This window comes from Lepidochelys kempii, chromosome 5, assembly GCF_965140265.1.
Source record: "Lepidochelys kempii isolate rLepKem1 chromosome 5, rLepKem1.hap2, whole genome shotgun sequence".
NCBI classification, from domain to species: domain Eukaryota; kingdom Metazoa; phylum Chordata; order Testudines; family Cheloniidae; genus Lepidochelys; species Lepidochelys kempii.
The window spans coordinates 48,388,354-48,410,706 of NC_133260.1; the positions used below are offsets into that span (position 1 = coordinate 48,388,354).

The following is a 22,353-nucleotide window of genomic DNA, read 5'->3' on the forward strand; positions in this document are numbered from 1 at the left end:
GACACAACTGATAAAATGGTTCTCCAAGTGGTTGCAGACATGTATTCTACTCAGGTGTGCATGCACCCAGTGTACTATAGCCGGAGAACTTTGTGCAGCAGTACCTGACAGGGCAGTGCTCGTGCCCTCTGGCTCCTCCTATGGCTATTTAAGGGCGGCGCTGTCCTGATCCCATTCAGTTCCTTCGCACTGAGCACAGTCTGAGTTGGAGCTTCCTGTGTGGGTTTTACCTCCTGGTTACTGTGAACACAATGAGATTCTCTGTAAGCATAGGCACTTTTGTTTTTGCTGGTGGGTGCTTTTGAAGAGGTGTGTGTGCTTGTGGGGGAGCTTTGCCAGTTTTGGTGGGGAGGCTATTTTCAGCATATTTATACACATTCTAGTTATTGAATATGTATGTATGTATCATTGGTATCTACTATTTTAATTGTTAAGAACTACATAATTACATTATCATGAATTACAGCATATTAAAATCATTGCAATCACCTACAAGCTGTCTTCACTAATGTCCCAGTTTAAATACATTACGTCTAACTGTAGCTTTCTGGATAACTGTCAGCAGTTATAAGATGTATAACTTATTTACATCTACTTTCCTGATATGGTCTTGATGCACGTTAAAGACAGCTACATTATTCAGTTGCATCTGTCCCGTAGTAGATGACATTATTCAGTTGCATCTGTCCCAATTACTGTTTGTGAGTAGAATACACACATCTGTAACCACTCTAGGAAGAAAAAAGGGTTGCCTACCTGTATTGTAACTGTTATTCTTTGAGATGTGTTACACAATCCACCCTCTGCACCTGAGTCCCCAGTCTTAGATTCCAGGGTGAAGAAACTGAGGGGAGTTGGGGCTATGAGGGGGGTACAAGGGCCAGATGGTACGAGTGCTGCCCCAGTGGGTGTGTACTGTTAAGCACAGTTCTCCAGCTTCAGTGAATGAGGCACACGCACACCTGAGCAGAATACATGTCTGCACCCACATTTCGAAGAACAACAGTTACAGTACAGGAAGAGAACCATTTTTCACTTCTGTTGGAATTGCTTCTGTATGTCCCTCTGAGAGTGGGCCTGCCTTTGATGGAGGACTCTTCTTTTGGCAAGTTGAGACTAAGGGCTTATTTCCAAAAATGGTTGTGAAACCAATCTTAGTGTATCCTTAGATAATTAAGGGGCAATATAACTTTGTTTAAGGAAAGGTGGATCCTGTTGGTTGTTAGTAATAACCAGTTTATAATTGGGCAAAATAATCAATTGTAACTAAAGCCTATGAAACTGAAGAAAATATTTAAATCAGTTACTTAAAATAAGCCATTTAAGGATCTGTTTTAAAACAGGCCAATTACAAATATTAGGAATCTTAACTCCAATTGAATCCCACTGGTTAGCCCCTGTCTCTTCTCCACGAATACATGGTCTAACCATTTCGTAATTAACAGGAGAACTGTTAAAATATTAAGTTACAACAGCATTTCCATATTGCAAAAACTATTACAAGTTTCTTAAATCTAATCCCTTGGCAGTGTCTCTGTTAACTTTCTCTCACCAATCCATGTTGAAGTCTTGGGGAAGTTTTCCTTGGGTTGGTTTTGTTTTTTGAGTCATCCCTATTTTTTGTAGCTGTCTGTAATAGGATGAGTTATGGAGTGCTTGCTGTTTAAGCAGGATAGCAGGGAGTGTGTGGGGAGGGGAAGGAATGCTTACTTCAAAGATTTTTATACACTCCTCCTTCTTTCTATGAAATTATAGGATAACACACCTCTTTCAGGCTTGTTTAAATTCAGAGTCGGTGCGATCACTCTTTTTTTGGCTTCATGCCTTCAGGATTGTCTCACCTTCAGTTCCTGAATATGCAGTATGCTTAATGAATATGTAACATTTCTTTAATTGCCTTTATTCTTCTTCTGGCAGGAAAACATCACATAACTTTTAAAGTTAGTTTTAACTTTTTTTTTAATTCAGCCCATCTTTAGAGATACTCCTTTTTTATTAGAGTGTAACAGGAAATGAAATTCTGATTTCAAAAAGTCCAAACACTCCTATTCTTTATATAAACTGTTCTTAAGACATTCTTTTTAAACTAAATAACTTGGAGGAAGTCGTTAGCTTAATTAGTTATTAAAGTAGTTTTTTCTCAAAAAAAAACCTGCCAATTTTTGGAGTGATGATTCTTCATCTTCCTGATTTGGGTAGGAAAGTTGCTTGAGCATTACCAGCAATTAATTAATTTCCCATTAATATAAATGTTCTATACCAGAGGTTCTCAAACTGTGGTCCGCGGATAGTTCCCTCTAAGGTGCGGGCCTGGGCGGCTGCACATAACAGAATGAAGGTCCACCCACCCATTCAGGTGTGGCTCCACTAATTAGGTGCCTGGACCCTGGAGAAGACGCACATGTGAGGTGGTGGTCTTGGGGGGAATAGGGCATAGGTGGGAGTGGGAGGTGGGGTGAGAAGACTGGGTGGGAGGAATTTAGGATGCACAGGGCGGCAGCGGCCAGAGAAAGAGCCGACTTTCCCCAGCTCCAGGGCTGCAGCTGCCAGGGAGAGACGGGCCCTCCTTCCCAGCCTCAGCTCTGTGTGTGCTGTGATGAGGGAGAGACCCCCCTCCTTCCCATCCCCAGCTCGGGGGCTGACGCGGCAGGGCAGAGAGGGAGAGACCCCCCCACCTCTCCTTCCCAGCCCCAGCTCAGGGACTGCCACGGCGGGGGAGAGAGGGTATATCCATCACATTAGAAAAGTAAGATTACTGATATTAAAATATGAGTTGTGTGCTTTTATTTGTAGAACAAAAAAAGTTTATTATTATTAAAGTTTTTTTATCTAGCGCTTTTATCCAAAGCGCTTTACAATAGTTCGCTAATGGTACAATCAACATTTTGAAAGATCATTAAGTGGTCCACCAAGACCCTCAGCAATTTAAGTGGTCCGCGGGAAAAAAAAGTTTGAGAACCACTGTTCTATACTTAAGTGGCTTCTTACATATTAATTAGTTTAGCAAGGTCATTAGATTCCATGTTGATACATAAAACATTTTACCATTTATATAGTAATAATCCTAGGAACTTGGCATTTAGCTAACATATTTGTAAGTATCCGTTTCACAAAGGTGTTTGCATTTCAACATTTAAGAAATAAACAAAAGGATTAAAACATTTCCAACTACAGATATTTTTTGTGGAGTTTTAAAGACACAAGGAGAGATTTTTCTTTGAAACGAAAGGGGGGTTGGTATAGGCCCACTTCACTCCTAGGTTTATTGCGCTGATAACATATTCCTTTTTGAGGTATTCTGGTCTAGACAGGACATTCCTTTTTGGTTTGTTGTTTCTTGACCCAAGCCTCCCAGCCTGGAGCTTGCATCTTATGACTCTGAGAACAAAAAACTTTCCTGAAAAGCCTGGGGGACTCCCAGGATTAGAAAACTGATTTTCTATTGCAAAATAACGTAATGGTGGTTTGTATCTTCTAGGGCAGCAGTTCAAAACAAGAGGATGCTAGTAGGCTTGACAGTTATAGGAGGAGGTATGGGGTGACTTGTAGTGGCATCAGTTCAAAGCATCACGTTGCCAGAAACTGAGCAGTGCAAGACCTAGGCCACCTTCACGTTCCAGTCTACGTTTGAAATCTCCAGACTCCCTGGAACAACAGGTTCAAACTGTGGCAAACTGTGACTCAGCTCTTCAGCTTCCATGGTAGGTAAATTAAGTACCAGTTGACTGTGTGCAAATATTTCAAAGAAGACCTTCAACCCCCTTCTATCTAGATACTAATCCAGCCCTTGTCATCATAGTACACTCCTCCTCATGACCATGAATGGATTTTGTCCTCATCCCCATTTTATAGCAGGGTAGATTAAGTGACTTGCCCAAGGTCACACAGAAAGTCTGTTGCTGTTGTGAGCGCTGAACCATGATCTTCTTAGTCCCATTCCAGTGCTCAAACAATTAAAACATTCTATCCCTTTGAATTTACCTGGTCTACATGGAATTTAAAGATCTCCTAGCCACAGTGAAATTGGAAGTTAACACTCTTTTCCCCCATCCTTTCTTGGCAGTGTGTTTGATACCCAGCTTTAACACCCTCTGGGCTGTCTTCATTCCTGTCTGTATTGTGGAACTGTCTGTGTCTCTACTGAACTGTTTACTAACATGGAAATGCCAGGTTTATTTTAGTTTGGAAATCAGAAATCTACGGGACTGTGTGAGTTGAAAGTCAGCATACAGTAGCTAATTTGGGAGCAGAGCGGAAAGACCAAAGATTGTTGTCTTTCATGCAGAAAGGATCCCATGCACCAGAGGTACTGGGTAAATAGCCCCAAATGGCAAATATAACCCAAACCTCTTGACTTGTCTATATCATTTCCAGGTCCCTTTAACAAAAAGGGAACATAATTTGTAAATGGATTAGGAGACAAATAGCTGGGGATCTATGGTTCAGAGCTGCCATTAGCTCTGTGTGGTGCTGACTGCACACAGTAATGCATGTTGTGGACAGAGGACTGTGTTCTCTCAGTGCCTCCATTAGGGTCACCCAGGTCTGGGCAGGATTTAGTGTTTGCCCCTCCTTGTTATTAAAACCCACCATGGTCGTGCTCCAAACTACCTCACAGATCTCAGGCCTGGTTCCCTGCTGCCTATGGAGTCATTTTTGTCTGTCCAAAGTGAGTGTAAAATAGTCCCATGGGAATACGTGGAGAGTTCTTATCAAAGAGCCTTTTTCACTTGTGTGCATGGCGTGCACAGTCGTTGGAAAGTTTTTCCCCTAGCAGCACCCGTCGGGTCAGCTATGGAGCCCCCTGGAGTGGTGCCTTCATGGTGCTCAATATATGACCCGGCACCTCTTCGGTTCCTTCTTGCTGGTTACGCTGACAGAGGGGAAGGCGAGTGGGTTTGGAATGGATATGAGCAACACATCTTGAAGAACAACAGTTACGAGAAGGTGAGCAACCGTTTTTTCTTCTTCAAGTGATTGCTCATATCGACTCCCAAGCCTTACCTAGGCCGTGGGGTTGGAGTTATGGAATCGCAAATTGGAGTACCGCTCTGCTGAAAGCTGCATCATCTCTGACATGCTGGACAATGGCGTAATGAGAGGTGAACGTATGCACCAAGGACCACTTGCTCCCCTGCAGATCTCTTGTATCAGGACCTGGGCCAGGAATGCCGCTGATGAGGCCTGTGCCCTTCTGGAGTATGCCGTAAGTGACGGGGCTGGTGTCTTGGCCAACTCATAGCACGTGCGAATGCAGGACATGATCCAGGAAGATATTCTTTGAGATGAGACCTGTAGTCCTTTCATGTGATCAGCCACCGCTATGAACAACTGGTTCGATTTCGTGAATGGCTTGATGCATTTGATATAGAAGGCTAACACTCACTGAACAGCCAAGGAGTGCAGCCTCTGCTCATGGCTTCTGGTATCAGGCTTTGGATAAAAAGCAGGTAGGAAAATGTCTTGGCTGGTATGGAAATGTGATACCACCTTACAGAAAGGCTGGGTGAGTTCTGAGCTGCACCTTGTCCTTGTGGAAAACTGTATAAGGTGGGTTGGAGGTAAGGTCCTTTAACTCAGACACCCTTCTTGCTGATGTGATGGCAATTAGGAAGCCTACCTTCCACAATAGGTAGAGAAGGGAGCAAGTCACCAGCAGCTCAAATGGGGGACCCATTAATTTGGAGAGGACCAAATTAAGGTCCCACACAGGAATAGGCTGTCTAATTTGGGGATGTAGCTAGTTCAGACCCTTGAGGAACCGTCCAACCATGGGGTTGGTGAAGACAGAACGTCCAGAGACTCCGGGGTGGAAAGCTGAGATAGCCATTAGGTGTACCTTTACAGATGATACTGCCAGGCCTTGCTGTTTCAGGTGCAGAAGGTACTCCAGAATAAAGGGTAACGGCGCCTGAAGTGGGGGTGTATGTCACTGGTTACACCAGCAAGTGAACCTCTTCCACTTCACTAGATTTGTGGCCCTCACGGAGGGCTTTCTGCTGCCAAGTAAGACCTCCCTTACCTGCTCCGAGCACAAGACATCCATAGGGTTCGCCTCACAGCCTGGAAGCTTCATGGATGGAGGGACTGGAGGTCTGAGTGATGAAGATGACCGTGGTTCTGAACGATCAAGTTGGGGAGGAGTGGCAACCAACAGATCCAGAAGTGTGGTGTACAGTGTTGTCGAGGTCACAGCGGTGCCACCAGAATTATCTCTGCCCCGTCTCTGTGGACCTTGAGTAAGACCTTGTGCACGATAGGGAACGGGGGAAAGGCGTAGAGCAGACGACCTCCCCAGGGAAGCAGGAATGTGTCTGCGAGTGAGCCCGGGCTGCTTTCCTGGAAGGAGCAAAACACTGGGCACTTACTGTTGCTCTGAGTGGCAAACAGGTAGACCTGGAGAAACCCCACCTCTGGAAGATGAAGTGAATGATGTGTGGCCGGATGGACCACTCTTAGCTGTGGAAGGACCTGCTGAGGTGGTCAGCCAGTACGTTCTAGACTCCTGGCAGATGTGATGCTTCCAGGTGAATGGAGTGGGCTATACAGAATTCCCAGAGCCTGAGGGCCTCCTGACAGAGGGGCTTGTTGATGTAAAACATTGCAGTGGTGTTGTCCATCATGACTGCCTTGTGCTGGCCTTGCAGACAAGACTGAAAGATCTGGCATGCGAGTCACACCGCTCTGAGCTCCTTGATATTGATATGGAGAGAGAGCTCATCCTGTGACCCAGAGGCCCTGCTTTCGGAGATCTTCCATATGGGCGCCCCAACCTAGAGATGATGCATCCATAACTAGAGACAAGGATAGCTGAGGGCTGCTGAAGGGGACTCCTTCGCAGACTATTCAAGCATCGAGCCACCACTGGAGTGACTCTAGCATCTGCTGTAGCACCATGACCTCTAGTCCCAGGCTGTGGCGCCCCGGGCAGTATGTCGAAGCGAGCCACATCTGTAGAGGCCTGAGTCTCAGCCTGACAGGTCGGATCGTGTACGTGCAGGCCGCCATATGACCAAGGAGACTGAGGCAATTCCTTGCTGTAGTGGTCAGGTACTCTCTCATGCATTGAATGATGCTTGCCATGGCTTGGAATCGGGATTCTGGCAGGCTTGCTCTTGCCTGGACCGAGTCCAACACCGCCCCCAATAAACTCTATCCTCTGGGTCAGAGACAAGGTGAACTTATTCATGTTGAGAAGGAGACCCAGTCTCTTGAAAGTGGATATGGCCAGACAGACCTGCGACTCCACCTGTTCTCTGGTGTGCCCCCTGAGTAGCCAATCATCAAGGTAAGGAAGGCTTTGGAGGAAGGCTGTTACCACCGACATGCACTTGGTGGGGCTGTCGACAGGCTGAAGTGAAGGACCGTGAACTGATGTTTTTGGTCAATCATGAACCTTAAAAAGCGTCTGTGTGCAGGGCGAATCGCTATGTGAAAGTACCCATCCTTCATGTCGAGGGCAGCGAACCAGTCTCCCGGATCCAGAGAAGGGATAATTGTATTGAGGGAAACCATGCGGAACTTCAACTTTACCATGAACTTGTTTAGTCCTCACAGGTCTAAAATGGGTCTGAGACCTCCCTCCTCCCCTTGGCTTTGGGGATTAAGAAGTAGCGGGAATAGAATCCCTTGCCCCATAGCTCCTGAGGAACCTCCTCCATCGCTGCTGCGTTGAGGAGCGCCTGCACCTCCTGGATAAGGAGGTGCTCATGAGAAGGATCCTGAAGAGGGACAGGGAAGGGCGGGTAGGAGTAGAATTGGGGAGAATATCCCACTTCCACCATGCAAAGAACCCAGTGGTCCGATGTTATTAGGGACCACACACGGTAGAAGTGGGATAGCTGGTTCAAAAAACACAGGGAAGGATCCGGTGTTGAGACAGGTGCTCTGTCCTTGGGCACACCTTCAAAATGTCTGCTTTGAGCCTGATGAAGGCTTAGTCGGGCCCTGGCCCTGTGCGGACAGGGGATGAGAAGGCTTATACCTGCCATTCTTACCCCTGTGCCTGTAAAAATCCTGCCTTGGCAGAGGAGGATACAAGCGCCGTTGCAGCGGTTGGGGCTTAAAGGGCTTTCGTTGGGTTGCTGGGGTGTGCATACCCCAAGATTTCATTGTTGCCCTGGAGTCTTTGAGGCTATGCAGTGTGGAGTCAGTCTGTTCGGCAAACAGGATCACCCCATCAAAGGGTAGGTCTTGCATAGATTGCTGAACCTCGGGCGGGAGGCCCAAGGCTTGTAGCCATGCACTACGCCACATAGCTGTCCCTGAGGACAAGGAGCGTGCTGCCAAGTCCGCAGCGTCCAGAGAGGCCTGTTAAGAGGTCCATGCCACTGCCTTGCCCTCCTCAACAATTGCCCTAAACTCCTCCCTGGACTCCGCTGGTACCAGCTCCCTAAACTTCCTCAGAATTCCAGGAGTTAAAACTGTACCTGCTCAGGATTGCCTGCTCACTGGCGTCCGAATAAATCCAGGCACTTGGCGTCCTTAGATTTAGGCGCTGGGGCTAGCTGACCCTGCCTCTCCCTCTCATTTACTGCCGACACTACCAATGAGCAAGCCTGTGGTTGTATGAACAGGTAGTCGAACCCCTTAGAGGGTACGAAGTACTTCCTCTCCACACCCTTAGTGGTGAAAGGGATGGATGCTGGGATCTGCTAAATGGTCTTTGTATTGGCTTGTATAGTTTTGATGAGGGCTAGAGCGACCCTGGATGACCCTTCTGGTGCCAGGATGTCCACCACAGGTCTTCTGAGTTTACCACTTCCTCAGCCTGCAGGTTCATATTCCGTGCCACCCTGCGCAGGAGTTCCTGGTGGGCATGGCTATCTATAGGGGGTGGCCCCAAGATGGAGGTGCCCACCACCGCCTCGTCCGCGGTGGTTGACAGAGACGCTAGTGGGAGAACTGGGTCCTCTGGACTCTTGGTCCTCAGGGACCTCCTGCCCCGCCTCTAGTTCCGTGCCAGCCACTCCAGGGTCTGGCTCAGGAACTGGGGTGGGTTCCGGAAGAGGTAGTGCGACAGCCGACTCCTCTGCTCCCCTAGGGGTGGGGCGACTGACCGCTGCCTCAGGCACACTAGGCTCAGATCCAATGAGCATGAGGCCTTGGCCTGGGCACCCTGGGCCTGGTGGTACGCCTATGGGTCCAAAATAGCCACTGCACTGGCATGTGCCACTGCGCAGGCCATGATCCTGCACCGATGTTAGGTATGTCCCGCACCTACTTGTGCCAGGGTCGCTGCTAATATGTGGACCCCATCTCTGAGTCCAAAGATGGGGCCCAGGACTGTGATGGCCATGGCGGTGCCGAGCGCAGCTGAGCCGGGGAGCAGCGCTGCGAGGCTGGGGAGTAGTGCTGAGATCTGGAGCAGTCCCGTGAGCATGGTCTGCGCAGAGAGCCAGATCGGTGCTGATAAAACAGTGCTGAGATCGGGACCTACTGCGTGAAGGCGATCCGTGCTGTGAGAGGGAATGCTGGCGGGATCTGGTTCAGTGCCGCGAGTCAGACCGGCGCCACGAGTGCAACCGGCGCCGCAGGTGCGACCGGCACCAGGACTCCAAGAGCTGCCGGAACTCTGAGCGGTACCTCCCCTCTGCAGGCTGAGTCGAAGGGCGGATCATTGCTGGCTTTCCCCAGCATGGCGCTGCCCGTGGCGGTATCAGAAGCTTTATGTGAAGGGCTGGGGACCTCGGTGCCATCATCACAATGAGGTTCGTGGCAGCCTCAAAGGTGTCTGGGGTGGAAGGCAGTGCTACCTCCTCCACCACCAGACCCGGGGAGTCCAACTGCACTGGACTCAATGGTCCCCCTTGTGGGGCTGAAGTCAGCAGCACAGGCTACAAAAGTTTTGATGCCGGGGTTCCTCCCTGGGATGCGCCCCATTGGCCGGCTCCGGTGCTGCTTCTGCGCCGGTGAATGGGATCAGTGCCGGACGAGTCCCAGCGTCTTCGGTGCCAGGGAGTGACGCTGCCACGGATCTCTGCCAATGGAAGAAGTGGAGAAATAGGCTGCTTGACCCCAGTTCATCTCTCACCAAAGCTGATGTCTGCACCAGGGGCCCACTGCAGGCAGCTTGGGCCTTCTTGTCTTTGGGCTAACTGGGAAAGCTTAGCCTTCAGACCAGGTTAGGGCAGAAGCTTACAGAAGCTTACACATGACATTCTCAGTAGAACCCAAAATAGTTTCTGAAGAAGCTAGTTTGGGAGAAGCGTGATAACTCTGTATAGTCTGAAACTCCCATAACAGTAATACCTCTTTATGTCTCTAGTAGGCCGACGCTTCTTCCTTATCATTGGAGCAGTTTAAGGGTTATACACCTTTAATTATGCCACTATTGTTAAAGTGGTTTTCCCCCCTAGAGTGGATGCACTGATACCAGTACAGATGTATTTCTACTGATATAGCTTATTCCCCTTTCTACACAAGAATAGCTATATTGCTATAAAGCACTTTTTATGCTTGTATAACTACATCCACAGTAGGGATTGGAGTAGTGTGACTATTTTGGTTAAAACAAAAACCAGCCCCTAACCAACATAGTTATATCAGTACAAAATATCTGTATACATCAGGCCCTTTCAATAGAATTATGGTTTGGTCCATAAGCCTGAACATGGAACGGCAAGTGGACACAGAAGAGGGTGGTGGGAGAGAGTGGGCACGTTGCCAAGTCCTTTTTATTGGAAGACAGAAGAAGGGGAGAGAGAAGTCTGGTTTCCAGCTCCACTTTATTACACAGAGAATATTATTTGGTTGAAAAGTTGGTAGCATATTTCATTTTATGAGGCTTGAGGATCTCTCCTAGGAGTATGGATTCATTACAATTTAATGATAGTACTCCAATCTGGATTGTTTTTGATGGTCTGCATACTATTTCAAAATGGCTATTTTGTAGCATCTCCTAACCTCTTTCCTGCCCGCCCCCCCTTTTTTTTTTCCCACTGTGCCCGACTGTGGGAAGCGACGGCCAGTATGTCCCTCGGCCTGCGACGGTTCCTGCAGCCCCCATTGGCTGGGCAAAGCTAACCGCTGCCAGGGGGAGCTGCGATCGGCCAAACCTGCAGACGCGGCAGGTAAACAAACCAGCCCGGCCTGCCGGGGCTTTCCCTGAACAAATGGCGTCCCAAGTTTGGGAAATGCTGCCCTATGAAATGGGGATGGACCACTGTCATCTAGTCTTTTCCTCCCGTAATGATGTTGGTTCTGGCGGGACCCAACTGAGAGTGCCAATTCAGGACAAATTGCTTCAAGCAGGGAAGTTACAGCCCAAGGCTGGGGTTTTTCCACCTCTAAGGCAAATGAAACCAGCCAAACAGAGCAGACTTTGGTCTCACCCCACTGGCTAACCATAAGTCACACAAGCAATTCCCTTAGATACTCCAGTTTCCCAGTGTCTCCACCAGTGCCACTCATTATGGGGATGAATGGTTATGAAAACCAATACCCCAGTAAAAGAAAAAGGAAAAAGGTTCTCTAGATCCCAAAGGACCAAGCCCCAGACCCAGGTCAATATAAAAATCAGATCTTACCCACAAATTATGCTGTTGCCAGTCCTTTAGAATCTAAAATCTAAAGGTTTATACATAAAAGGAAAAAGATATAGATGAGAGCTAGAATTGGTTACATGGAATAAATTACATACAGTAATGGCAAATTTCTTGGTTCAGGCTTGTAGCAGTGATGGAATAAACTGCAGGTTCAAAGCAAGTCTCTGGAGTACATCCACGGCTGGGATGGGTCATCAGTCCTTTGTTCAATGCTTCAGTGTAGCAAAGTTCCTTCAGAGGTAAGAAGAAGGATTGAAGACAAGATGGAGGAGCTGCAGCAGCTTTTTATATTCTCTTGTCATATGGTCTTTCTTTCTTTGTTCCAAAGACAAGCTGTCCATCACATGGCATGGAAAAACCTCAGAGTTCTGTCCAAAGGCATGTCCCTTCATACCTTGCTGAATCGCAAGGCGTGTCTGCCTTCTCTCAGTGGGTCAGTTGTATAGCTGATGGTCCTTAATGGACCATCAAGCAGGCTAGGCAGAGCTGACACCCAGAAGCATAGCACAAGTTTGAAAATACAGACAGTATAGAGTCAATATTCATAACTTTAACTACAAAAATGATACATATAGTCAGCATAATCATAATCAGCAAACCATAATCTTGTCTTAGACACCTCATTTGACCCCCTTTATACAAGATTCGGTGCCACTACAGGACTGATCTATGCAACACTGATCTATGTGGTCCCAGTTCATGTCAATAACATCATATCCCCACACCCTTGAATGGTAGGACATCTAGAATATCACCTGCAACATCACTCATGCAAATATCAGGGCATGTACCTGGTATTGTGGTTTGTCTATTAAATTGACAGGCAACTGGAATGTCAAATCTGCAGATCTATCTGCCAGAATTTCTAAATCCTGGTCCTTCTGGGAACGGACTAATAACTCTCCACTGTGATGCCTGAACAACTCCTGTGCTGGAGGGTCCTGCAGGAGGGCACAGAACTACTATAGCCAAGGCCAGGTCTACATGATCAACTTTTGCCGCCATAGCTGTGTCAGTCAGAGGTGTGATTTATGACTGACATAGCTGAGCCACCAAAAGCCCCTGCTGTAGATGCAGTTATTTTGGCAAAACTGAGCTCTTGCTGGGTAGCTTGTTTTGCTCAAGATGGCTGGAATAGGCTATACCCGCAAAAGAACAGTTTTGCCAGTATAAGCTGCCACCACACTAGCAAAGCCTAAGTATAGCCCTGGACCAAGTCTGTGCATGTGGTAGGGCAGCAAAACCAGGCTGGAAGAGGAAAGTGAACCAGCCCCAGGTGCTCAGGGTTGAGGAGGAAAGCCAGCCTAGGGTTCACCTCAATCAACTAACATGTTAAAATACAATTTATTCCATCTATGCTGAGATTTAACATGTTAGCCAACACGTTTTTAAAACATACATCCTTTGCCCTACAGTAGCCTTTAGACATCTGCAGCTCTAAGAACCTGACCCCAACCATCCAATTACAAGTGCTCTATATTGGTTTCAGGGTGTTTTTGTTTCTGAGGGTGGCTTGTTGTAAGCATGTTACCTTCTGCCCTGGACCCACATCAGTCCCCAAACTTTGCATTTGTGGTAAGCGGTTCCACTGTAGTGTTTTATGTAGGGCTTCATAGAGAACCAAAAATTATTTGCTCCATATATAAAGTTGATCTCTACCCTTGGTCTAGAGCATGAGATGTAGAGAGGAAGCTGAAAGAGTATCCAGTTGTAGGTGGACTAATGCTGGATATTGGGTGGGCCAGACATGGAAATTATACTATGGCCAAGGACCTGAAACAGAAGGGGAAGAGGCTCTGATCAGGCCTTTAGCTTCTAAATGTAAAGGTGTAGGTGACAGATTTCTTTGTGATAGTAGGATTTTTGGCTCCTAGATGAAATTTAGGGAGTCAAAGTTGGTATATATTTCCAGACTTTTTGTTTAATGGGAAAGTGGTTTAAAAACCCTTATTTTCAGCTTACGTTTTAAAATGTTAAAATTTGCTAACTTAAAAAAAGTAGTTATTATTTGACTAGGTTTTAAGATTAAATATTTATTTACATAACTGTATGTCTGGTACTTTCATTTGAGAGTTCTCCCTCCTCCTCTTAAATAATTCTCATGTTCAAGAGTTCTGTGTAATGTAGAGAGTAACATATTGGTCAGTTAATTTTGATGCACTAGCTTTCACTGATGCAGAACGAATGCAGTAAGTTTAGCGTTCCTAGCCCAAACAGATTGGAAGACTTTTCTAAAAGTGCATTTTTGTGTTTAGGGTCACATATCTCTCTGAAATGACCATCACAGACTTTGCAAAATATATTCTGTTTTAGCAGACCACTACCGTGTGCCAAATTCCAGGCAAGAAAAACTTCTTTTCTGGAAAGTACAGAGACATGTCCAAAATAGGCCTCAATGGAAAGTGTCATACTCAACTACTGTATTGAGAAGTTATTGCAACTCCTTAAGTGTTCTTCATACCACCAAAGGACAATATGTAAACAATCCCTGAAACAATGTTTAATATTTAATAAAGTCACTAATTATACTTAAAAATATCACAATTAAGCCAAAATGCTTTTCCATTGTTTTACTGAAACTGAAAAAGTATTCTGTACCAAAATGTACACAATTTAGTAATAATACAAAACGTTAATTCTGCAAGACAGAATGTCAGTTACATTCACCAAAATGAACACTGAACCACCATTTATTGCCAGCTCAGTGTTACTTTAAATAATAAATCACTGGTTGAACACAGAAACAAAGCAGTTTCAACTCTCCATAAATAAGAAAAAACTACTCATAATAATGCAAAAAGATAAACATTCATGATATTTTCATGCTACCACAGCATACCTAGCATGTAGTATGTCTTCCAGCTTGAATGTTAGCTCTGTGAGACCAATATATTAATATTAGAGCTGATGTTCTACAAAATCAGTCCCTCACGAGTTATACCAAGCTTGCACATTAGAAGAACAGCATTCTCTCTATTTCATCACCACCCCCGAAATGCCTCTGTATCCCCATAAAAAGACCAACCTGCTGACACCATCCTTCCAGTAAGCAGGAATGTTCAAATCCATTTATAGTTTTCCTTCAGTGACTGAACAGAATAACTGTTTAGCATAGTAACTGATACTCGTTTTCTCAGTAGCAAGTCAAACCAAAATAAACCTACCTAATATTTCCCGCATAATGTTAACAAACACCCTATGTTATCTCACTGATCCAAATACAGTATTTTAATGGACAGTTACATTTCTTGTATTAATTTTTCTAGTAACATCATTTCAATGGACCCTTTAAGTTTTCGTAAGATGGATAAGTTGGATTTTTCAGAAAATAAATTACAGTTTTTTCACAAAAGAGAATATTTAAAAAGAATCAAACATAAAAACCAACTGGAACATTAAAGACACGTGATTTTTCTGGCTTTATTACATCTCAAGTTAAGCAGACGTCAAACACCGATCCCTGGGGAGAAAGTGTCGAACACCAAAAATTATTAATGTGCCAACGCACTGTACTTTAAAAAGATGAGATTTTAAAAGTGTAAACATCTGTTCTTGATTCATTCACTTGAATCCATTGCTACTTACAGAAAAAGTTATGTAAAAAACTGTATTAACATTATCAAAGCTCTAAACTGCCTGATGTGTAATTGTTTCTATATCTGTATCAAGAAAGTTTTAGAAAGTCATGATACAGTACTTCTCTCTGAACAAAATGCCCAGGCGGTTGAACACATACTCCTATTAAAGAATGTCAAACATTTCTACACTTTGTAGCAATAGATTTTCCTTAAAGGAAAAAATGATGTAACTCAATTAGGGAGCTAATAATTAAGTGGAACAGCACCAAGTGAAGTACTATAAATAGATCAATGTTTCTACAGATTAATGAGAGACTCAATAAAATTATCTCATAACTCAAGACGTAAGCTTAAAACTTGAACAAACAAAATTAAAATCAGGAGTTCATGGAAGCAATTAGGCTGCTATCACTTTATATTTAAAACCTACTTTTTTAACCAGAAAACAAAAACCACAAGGAACATTACATACAAACCAATTTTAGCCAAATCATTTTTTTAAACACACAACAAATTACGCTACAGAACTTGTTTTCCATCTCAGTCATAACTGGGAGTTCACTAGTCAAAAAACCCTCAATCCTTAATGATATAAAGCTGACCCTTCAGAAGAGCATGCGCAGAGTAAGAGAAATATCAAAAATTCTAAACCATGTTCAAGACATCTGGGATCTTCATAAAGGAAGTAATTTTTAACAGCTGAAGAAAGTCAAAGTCATAAGGAGGAGTTTCACTTATCACAAGTCTGCTGATCTTCTCAATTATCTTCCACAAAAATCTTTGTACTGAACACTGCCTTCTAAATTTCATAAATATATATTATTCTTTACTCCTGGTCAGTGCTCCTCTGACATTCAAGCTGCTTTCTTGGTGCAGTTTCTCTGAAGATCTTGTAGATTTATTTTTGACCTAACAAAAATAGTAAGATAAGCCATTTGGAGTCAGCACTCTCTCTGTAGCTTTAACTGTTTCATGTACCATTTATTACATATTGTGCTGTATTTGGGACAGGGGAAGATGCAGAGCATAGTACTAAGCTTTGCATTTCGTACCTGTTATGAATCATGTGGCTTTTGACTAAATGTCCAGCTGCCAGTGCTGCCATTAATGACAATTCCCCTGCCATTACTGTAGCACATACAATTTTAGCAAGCTGACGTGCATTTTCACCAGGATTGTCTTGACTTGCACCCTGGACCCCTAACATCTGTAGACAAAAATATACAACATTACACTTTAAAACCAAGCGCTGGTAAAGGTAAATTTGTGTTCAGTTAGAGTTATTTAATGGTCCTTACTAAATTATGTGAACCAAACCAGCTTTTAAGTCCCTCAGACATTAAAAAGTAGCATTTAGCTTCAAAATCAGATGCATAAATACTCTTTAGAACAGTTTAGTTAGTTATATCTTAAAGCCTACTAAAGTTTGAAAAAAACTTGCAGTATTACTTAGACACACAGTATACAATAGAACCAGGAGGACTTTTGGTTTAAAAGGATGTTATTTTAATTTTCTTTGATGCTTTGTACCTGCAAACAAGCTTGCTGTGGTAGCAAGTTGGTTCCTCCACCAACTGTTCCAATTTCTATAGAGGGCATTGTGCAGCTGATATACAGATCTTCATTTGTGGGACCTGTTGACTCCATCAGAGTGATGCAGTTAGAGCTGCCCACATTCTGTGCTGCATCCTTAAAGTCAGAATAAAAACATTTAGTTCAACTATCTTAAGAATATATTTAAAAAACCAAAACCTAATAGTGCTGTGAATTGGCTGAACTTACCTGTCCACATGCAATGTAGATAGCTGTGACGATATTTGCTGCGTGGGCGTTATAGCCACCTATGCTACCAGCCATCGCAGACCCCACCAAATTTTTGTTTATATTAACCTCAACCATGGCTTCTGTAGTAGTCTTCAATAGCTAGACAAAACCATATGCTTTTATTATACTTCTCATTAGACAGCAGTAGTAATCCCATGTTGTTTAGTATTAGCACTCAGACTATGATTCCATGGCTGAGGAACTTGCCTCAGAACAGTTCTCTAAAATGTAGACTTTCATATAAAAGAAAATAATTTAAGCTCTTACAGTTGCTAAAACTTTCTAAATACGAACAGAATGCAAACCAATGCATAGAGATTTGCCTAAGTCTAAAGACAGCCTGAAATAAATACTTCCAAGAGGTGTGGTGAACCACCCCATTTATTTCAATGGAATGTTGACATTAAATTTGAAACTTAATGATGACAATATAAAAATAGTTTGGAAGAAAAAGCCTGTTAATAAGCTATGATAGTACCTACCTGCCTCTCAGGTAACTCCAATAGCAACAACCCCCAATTGTCCCCATCCCAGCTTGCCACAATCTCCAGCTTCCCCCAATCACTTCTACAATGTAGTTATATATTTTTAATACAAAATTCTGCAGTACAACTGAAAGTTAAAAAAGTTCTGGGGCACTATAAAATTAAATATCAAATTAAGTCACAAGAAATATTACTGATTGTATTATTTATTTTCATATTTAATTCAATCAAAACCTCTTTATATGAAGGTCCCAAAGAATTTCCAGTCTTGTGTACTGTGATGTGTAGCAGAACCCAGGCTAACTGCTGCAGATTAATTTGCCATGGAGTACCCAAGGGACCGGTTACAAAGGTTATTAAAACTGAACTGAATATCAGGTAAACTACTTAAGTGTCAGATCTATTAGACTGTGGAACAGTCTTTCAAAAGAAGGAGCAGAAGATCCACCACTTCAGACATTTTAAACTAGACATCACAAAAGTATATTGAATGAAAAATCCTCTACTAGTAAGTCATTTTTTATCTATAACGTCCATGATCCTACAATAATGCTCAAAGTGAAGAGTGATCATTATGTACAATTTATAAATCTTGATTTCAAGTTTAATTTTTATTAAAGGATTAGTTTGGTTAGAAAAAACATGCTTTTTTTCCCAAGATGAATCAAAGCGGTACTTACTTCTCTGACCACCTTGGCTGGAATAACTGCTTCGCAGACAACAGACTTCCCCCTGCCTTCTATCCAATTTATGGCAGCAGGCTTTTTGTCTGTACAATAGTTACCACTAATAGCTAGAACATGGAGATCAGGAAACTCTTCTTGCAGTCTTGCAAGTGCCTTTTCGGTACCCTGACAGAAGCAGATATAAATGAAGTGTAACTTCCAGTGAAGGTTGCATTATAAACCACTGGAGAACGTAACTAATATTTGACTAACCATCACAGAGACAGTAACACATCAGGGCTAGATTGAACCTTTGGGCTCAGCCCCTGTGCAAGGGAAAGCATATCACTGTGCTACCTCAGGAGCAGCAATGGGAAGGAATTGTTCCTCACAGAGGAACCTGGACTCCCCTTTTAGGTAAGATGGTGCTGGTGGGTAGGGATAATATAATCATTGCTCTGCCCCCGTCTCACTCACTTGCTCGTAGAGGAAATAATGAATTCACAAGCCCTTGTTCCTCCCCACCATGCATGCTGGGGCTGCACAGGTGGGTGGAGGCTCTGCCCCCTCTAACTCTCCCGAGTGGCTACATAGGACCAGAGAACACTGGCACTTAGCAAGGTATGCACACAACATGAATCTTAATAATCTGGGATCAATTCTTCCCTTTATTCTGGATTGGGGGAAGAAGGAGAGCCTGAGTTGCATGTGCAGATTTTTTTTCTTTTTAAATATAGTCATTTTAACCCTCCCTTTTTCATTGCTTAGGTACTACTCTTGATTATGGTCAAAGACACAAAGCTAAACCATTACATGTTACCATTTTATATCACTAGAGAGAGACACAGCCTGCCATAGGTAAATAAAACAAGCAAAAGGTAAAAAATTCAAGTTCATATGGGAAGATGATCAATAAGAATGAAGTTGAAGTAGGATTAATAATCACTTTTAATTTCTCACTCATGTAAACCTGTTTTGCCTATTTTAGATTTAAGCACTTCAGGGACAAAGTAAAATTTACTCTAAAAAGCACTATGAACCTTAACACAGGACTCTGATACTGGATGGCCCTTATACAAGCCCCAGAAAAAGAGAGGGGGAGAAGTTGAAGGGAGGGAGGGAAGTGGGGAGACAGTCCTGTGTCCTTGCTTCCACTCCCTGTATGGTCATGTAAGACAGGAAGTTCAGAGTTAATTTAGTGACATTATTTAACTAGTTCTTTTTTCAAAAAATGCTAAGTAGAAACAGACTGGATCTTACTTTTGAGATCATGTTCATTCCCATTGCATCCCCTGTTTCAGACTGAAAACGGATATAAAGGTTACGACCAGCCAGACTGATGTGAAGCTTTTGCAGACGAGCAAACCTGTAAATAAATGAGAATCAACTAACTATTTACAATTCCTTCTCTCTCCCTTATCTCACTAAAGACTACAGGCTGCTTTTCAGCTACAAATGACAGTAAGCCATTAGTCCCGGATAACCCTGCTAAGCACCATGCACATTGTGCGCTCCTCCTCCTGCTCTATGCTCAAAACTAAATCAGCACCAACTACCAGGCACAAAATCCTCTGACTGCTGATCCAAGAGAAATGTTTAAGAAAACTTACTGCTCCTGAAAGTATCTGTACTGGTTTGCTTAATTTTTCTAGCCCTGCAACTTGTGAAATACAGGATCCTAGTGTTATAGTTACCTAATTTCAAACAACAATTCCCTCCCTCCATTCCCCCCGCCCAAATTCTGTGTTACTGCATACAAACTAATAAAAGAGGGAGATTTGGCAATTCTTAAGTCAGTTATATACAGAAACAGTGTCTAGAGCAGTGATAGTGAGGGCATGTCCCACAACTCAATTCTATTGCTATGCAGTAAGCAAAAACAAACAAACTTGAAGATATTGCACATTATTCAACAGCAGCAAGGATGGTTCTATACCATGGTTATCAAGCCTTGCTGGAATATGCTCAAGTGTACTACTGACCTCCACATGGTTTTGTGGAACATGACTCTGCTAACCAATACTGAAAAATCAGTCTTCAATTTTCCAGAGATAATATACAACAAATAATACTGGGGAGGGATGGGGATAAGAGAAGTTATGACAGTCATGCTCTAAATCAGTGGTTCCCAAACTTTAACAACCTGTGAATCCCTTTCACTGAAACGTCAAGTCTCGCAAACCCCCTCCTAAAAATGAGTATTTCCAGGGATTTTCTCCTTTACCTGAGTATAAATTATAAAAACTGTGATCTTGGAAATATAAAATTTGTTTTTATGACATGCTTATTACTTGCTATTTATTATTAATTATTATTTATCATTACAGTCTTTTTATTACATTATGAAAACGGCAACACTCTTCCAAGATCTCACTTTCGTAGCTTGTATCACTTTGAATAAGCCTACTATAAGACAAGGCTCCTACATTTCATCAAGGAGTATCAAATATGAAACTGCATGAAGGTATTTAAAAAGCCAATGCAAAGAGTTCCTCCTACACAAGCATTCAGGTAGTCCAGGCAAACAACGCACGTTGCAACAAAGCTTAAACTTGTTCTTCATAATAAGTTTAAAAACAATACTAGCTGCCTATTTAATTTTAAAAAAACAGCAAAAAAATCCACCTCCCTTTCTATTTCTTATAAAGAGTCTTGAAGTTTAAATCTCCTCAGTGTGATAGATATGCTTGCTTTGATCTGCTTAGCTCTTGGAAGTCCAGGGGCTCCAGGCTGCTGGCCCCGTGCTGCCCGGGGTCCCTAGGGACAGCTCTGTCCACCATTAGGGAATTTTTCCCCCGAGAACCCCCTGTAACATTTTGCGAACCCCCAGGGGTTCTAGAACCCCAGTTTGGGAACCACTGCTCTAAATCATATTACTTTTAATACTGTTATGCTTCTCCCCACCCTGTCAGTTCTGACATTATAGGATCAATATTCTCTTTAGCCCCTAGAATTAGAGAAGAACATGTTATATCATTTGAAAGATTAGATGGTGGTGTACAACACTGGTTCTAATTCTACAAGTGCAGGATAATGACCACTAAAATCAAGTCAGAACTGAAGTGTGTGTGTGTTTTTGGAGGTGGAAACAAGTATGAATGGTAATCAGAATAATACCATTTTAAGTTCCGTTTTCTTGCTGTGATTGAATTCCTTATTTTCCTAGGGGATATAACATTTGTTTGTAGTTCTAATGGTTAACCAGATATTGGACATGAAAGACGTTGTTGATTACTTAGACCAAAGTTATTTGGATTCCTGAAACTAGTATCATGTAATTTCTTGCATCGTAGTACACCTAAAGCTGGGAGATTTCTATATTTCATTATAGATTTACATTAGTAAATACTTTACAGAAAGCCATGTCACTAACCTACTTGTGCTGTCAAATGCATCTTTGACTATTTTAAACCCTTCAGAGTTTTCAAGCCAAGCCTTTACTTCTGCAGACTGGCAGGCAGTGGGTAATCTTACAACCGGTCCTCGAGTCATCCCATCTGCTAGAACACAGCTATTTGCTCCTCCACCAAGCTAAGACCAAAGGGGAAAATGAATACGATTACTGGGAATTATTGGTAATATTTAATAACTTTAATTAAACAGATATCTATCTTACACAATTCACCTCATTTTGTATTAAGTGATGGGCTCTTAACAAAGGCAAGGAGCTAACCATCCAAGACTGAATTTTACTTACGCATATTGCTCTGCACCCTCTGTTTGTGCTTGCTATCAGACAGCCTTCTGTTGTTGCCATTGGAACTTGAAACTCTTTGCTATCCAGGAAAAGTGGCCCAGCTACACCTACAGGGATGGGCATGTATCCAATCACATTTTCACAGCAAGCTCCCATTACCTTTAAAAAAATGTTAGATTTAACAGTCATTAAGGATACAGCATTGCTATAGCATGTTGAGAAATTGATAACAAATAGTCATCACCAAAAAAATAAATCAAAATTAGCCTACTTTACCAACTTGATTTTTCAATAAAATACAACATTTTTACACTACAATGTTTTATACTGTGCACAAAGTTTGGAAGTATTTAGTAAAACTTGACCGTAACCTTCTGAAGTTCACTGAAGTGTTTAATCATTGAAGTAATGTATAGTAACAGATAAAACTGCAGAAAAAAATTTTTTATATTAGTGAATGCTATGTACTTGTATCTATTAGGAGAGTTACTGTACAAAGTGAAAACTGTATTAAAGTAACAATCTGGATTTTGAATAACTTTCCTTTTATTATGACTC

The 22,353-nt window shown here is 43.0% G+C and overlaps 1 protein-coding gene and 1 long non-coding RNA gene across 8 annotated transcripts in view; one reads left to right on the plus strand and one right to left on the minus strand.

The window, feature by feature from the left end:
• LOC140911364 (uncharacterized) overlaps positions 1-22,353 on the plus strand; it is a 39,168-nt gene that overhangs the window by 1,769 nt on the left and 15,046 nt on the right. The window contains exon 2 of the long non-coding RNA XR_012158917.1: positions 3,479-3,701. This is a non-coding gene — a long non-coding RNA (uncharacterized lncRNA). The remainder of the gene's footprint in view (positions 1-3,478; positions 3,702-22,353) is intronic.
• The window catches only part of HMGCR (3-hydroxy-3-methylglutaryl-CoA reductase), a 43,346-nt gene continuing 30,158 nt past the window's right edge, over positions 9,166-22,353 (minus strand). For 5 of the 7 annotated variants that reach the window (XM_073344232.1, XM_073344229.1, XM_073344227.1 and 2 more), the window contains exons 13-19: positions 21,796-21,954; positions 21,472-21,629; positions 19,359-19,464; positions 18,114-18,284; positions 16,907-17,047; positions 16,655-16,813; positions 9,169-16,331 (exon numbers count right to left, since the gene is read on the minus strand). In XM_073344232.1, coding sequence (XP_073200333.1) covers positions 16,095-16,331; positions 16,655-16,813; positions 16,907-17,047; positions 18,114-18,284; positions 19,359-19,464; positions 21,472-21,629; positions 21,796-21,954 — 1,131 coding nt within the window. In that variant the 3' untranslated portion in view covers positions 9,169-16,094. Of the gene's footprint in view, positions 16,332-16,654; positions 16,814-16,906; positions 17,048-18,113; positions 18,285-19,358; positions 19,465-21,471; positions 21,630-21,795; positions 21,955-22,353 lie in introns of all 7 variants that reach the window. The other 2 variants (XM_073344228.1, XM_073344230.1) reach the window with 2 other exon arrangements.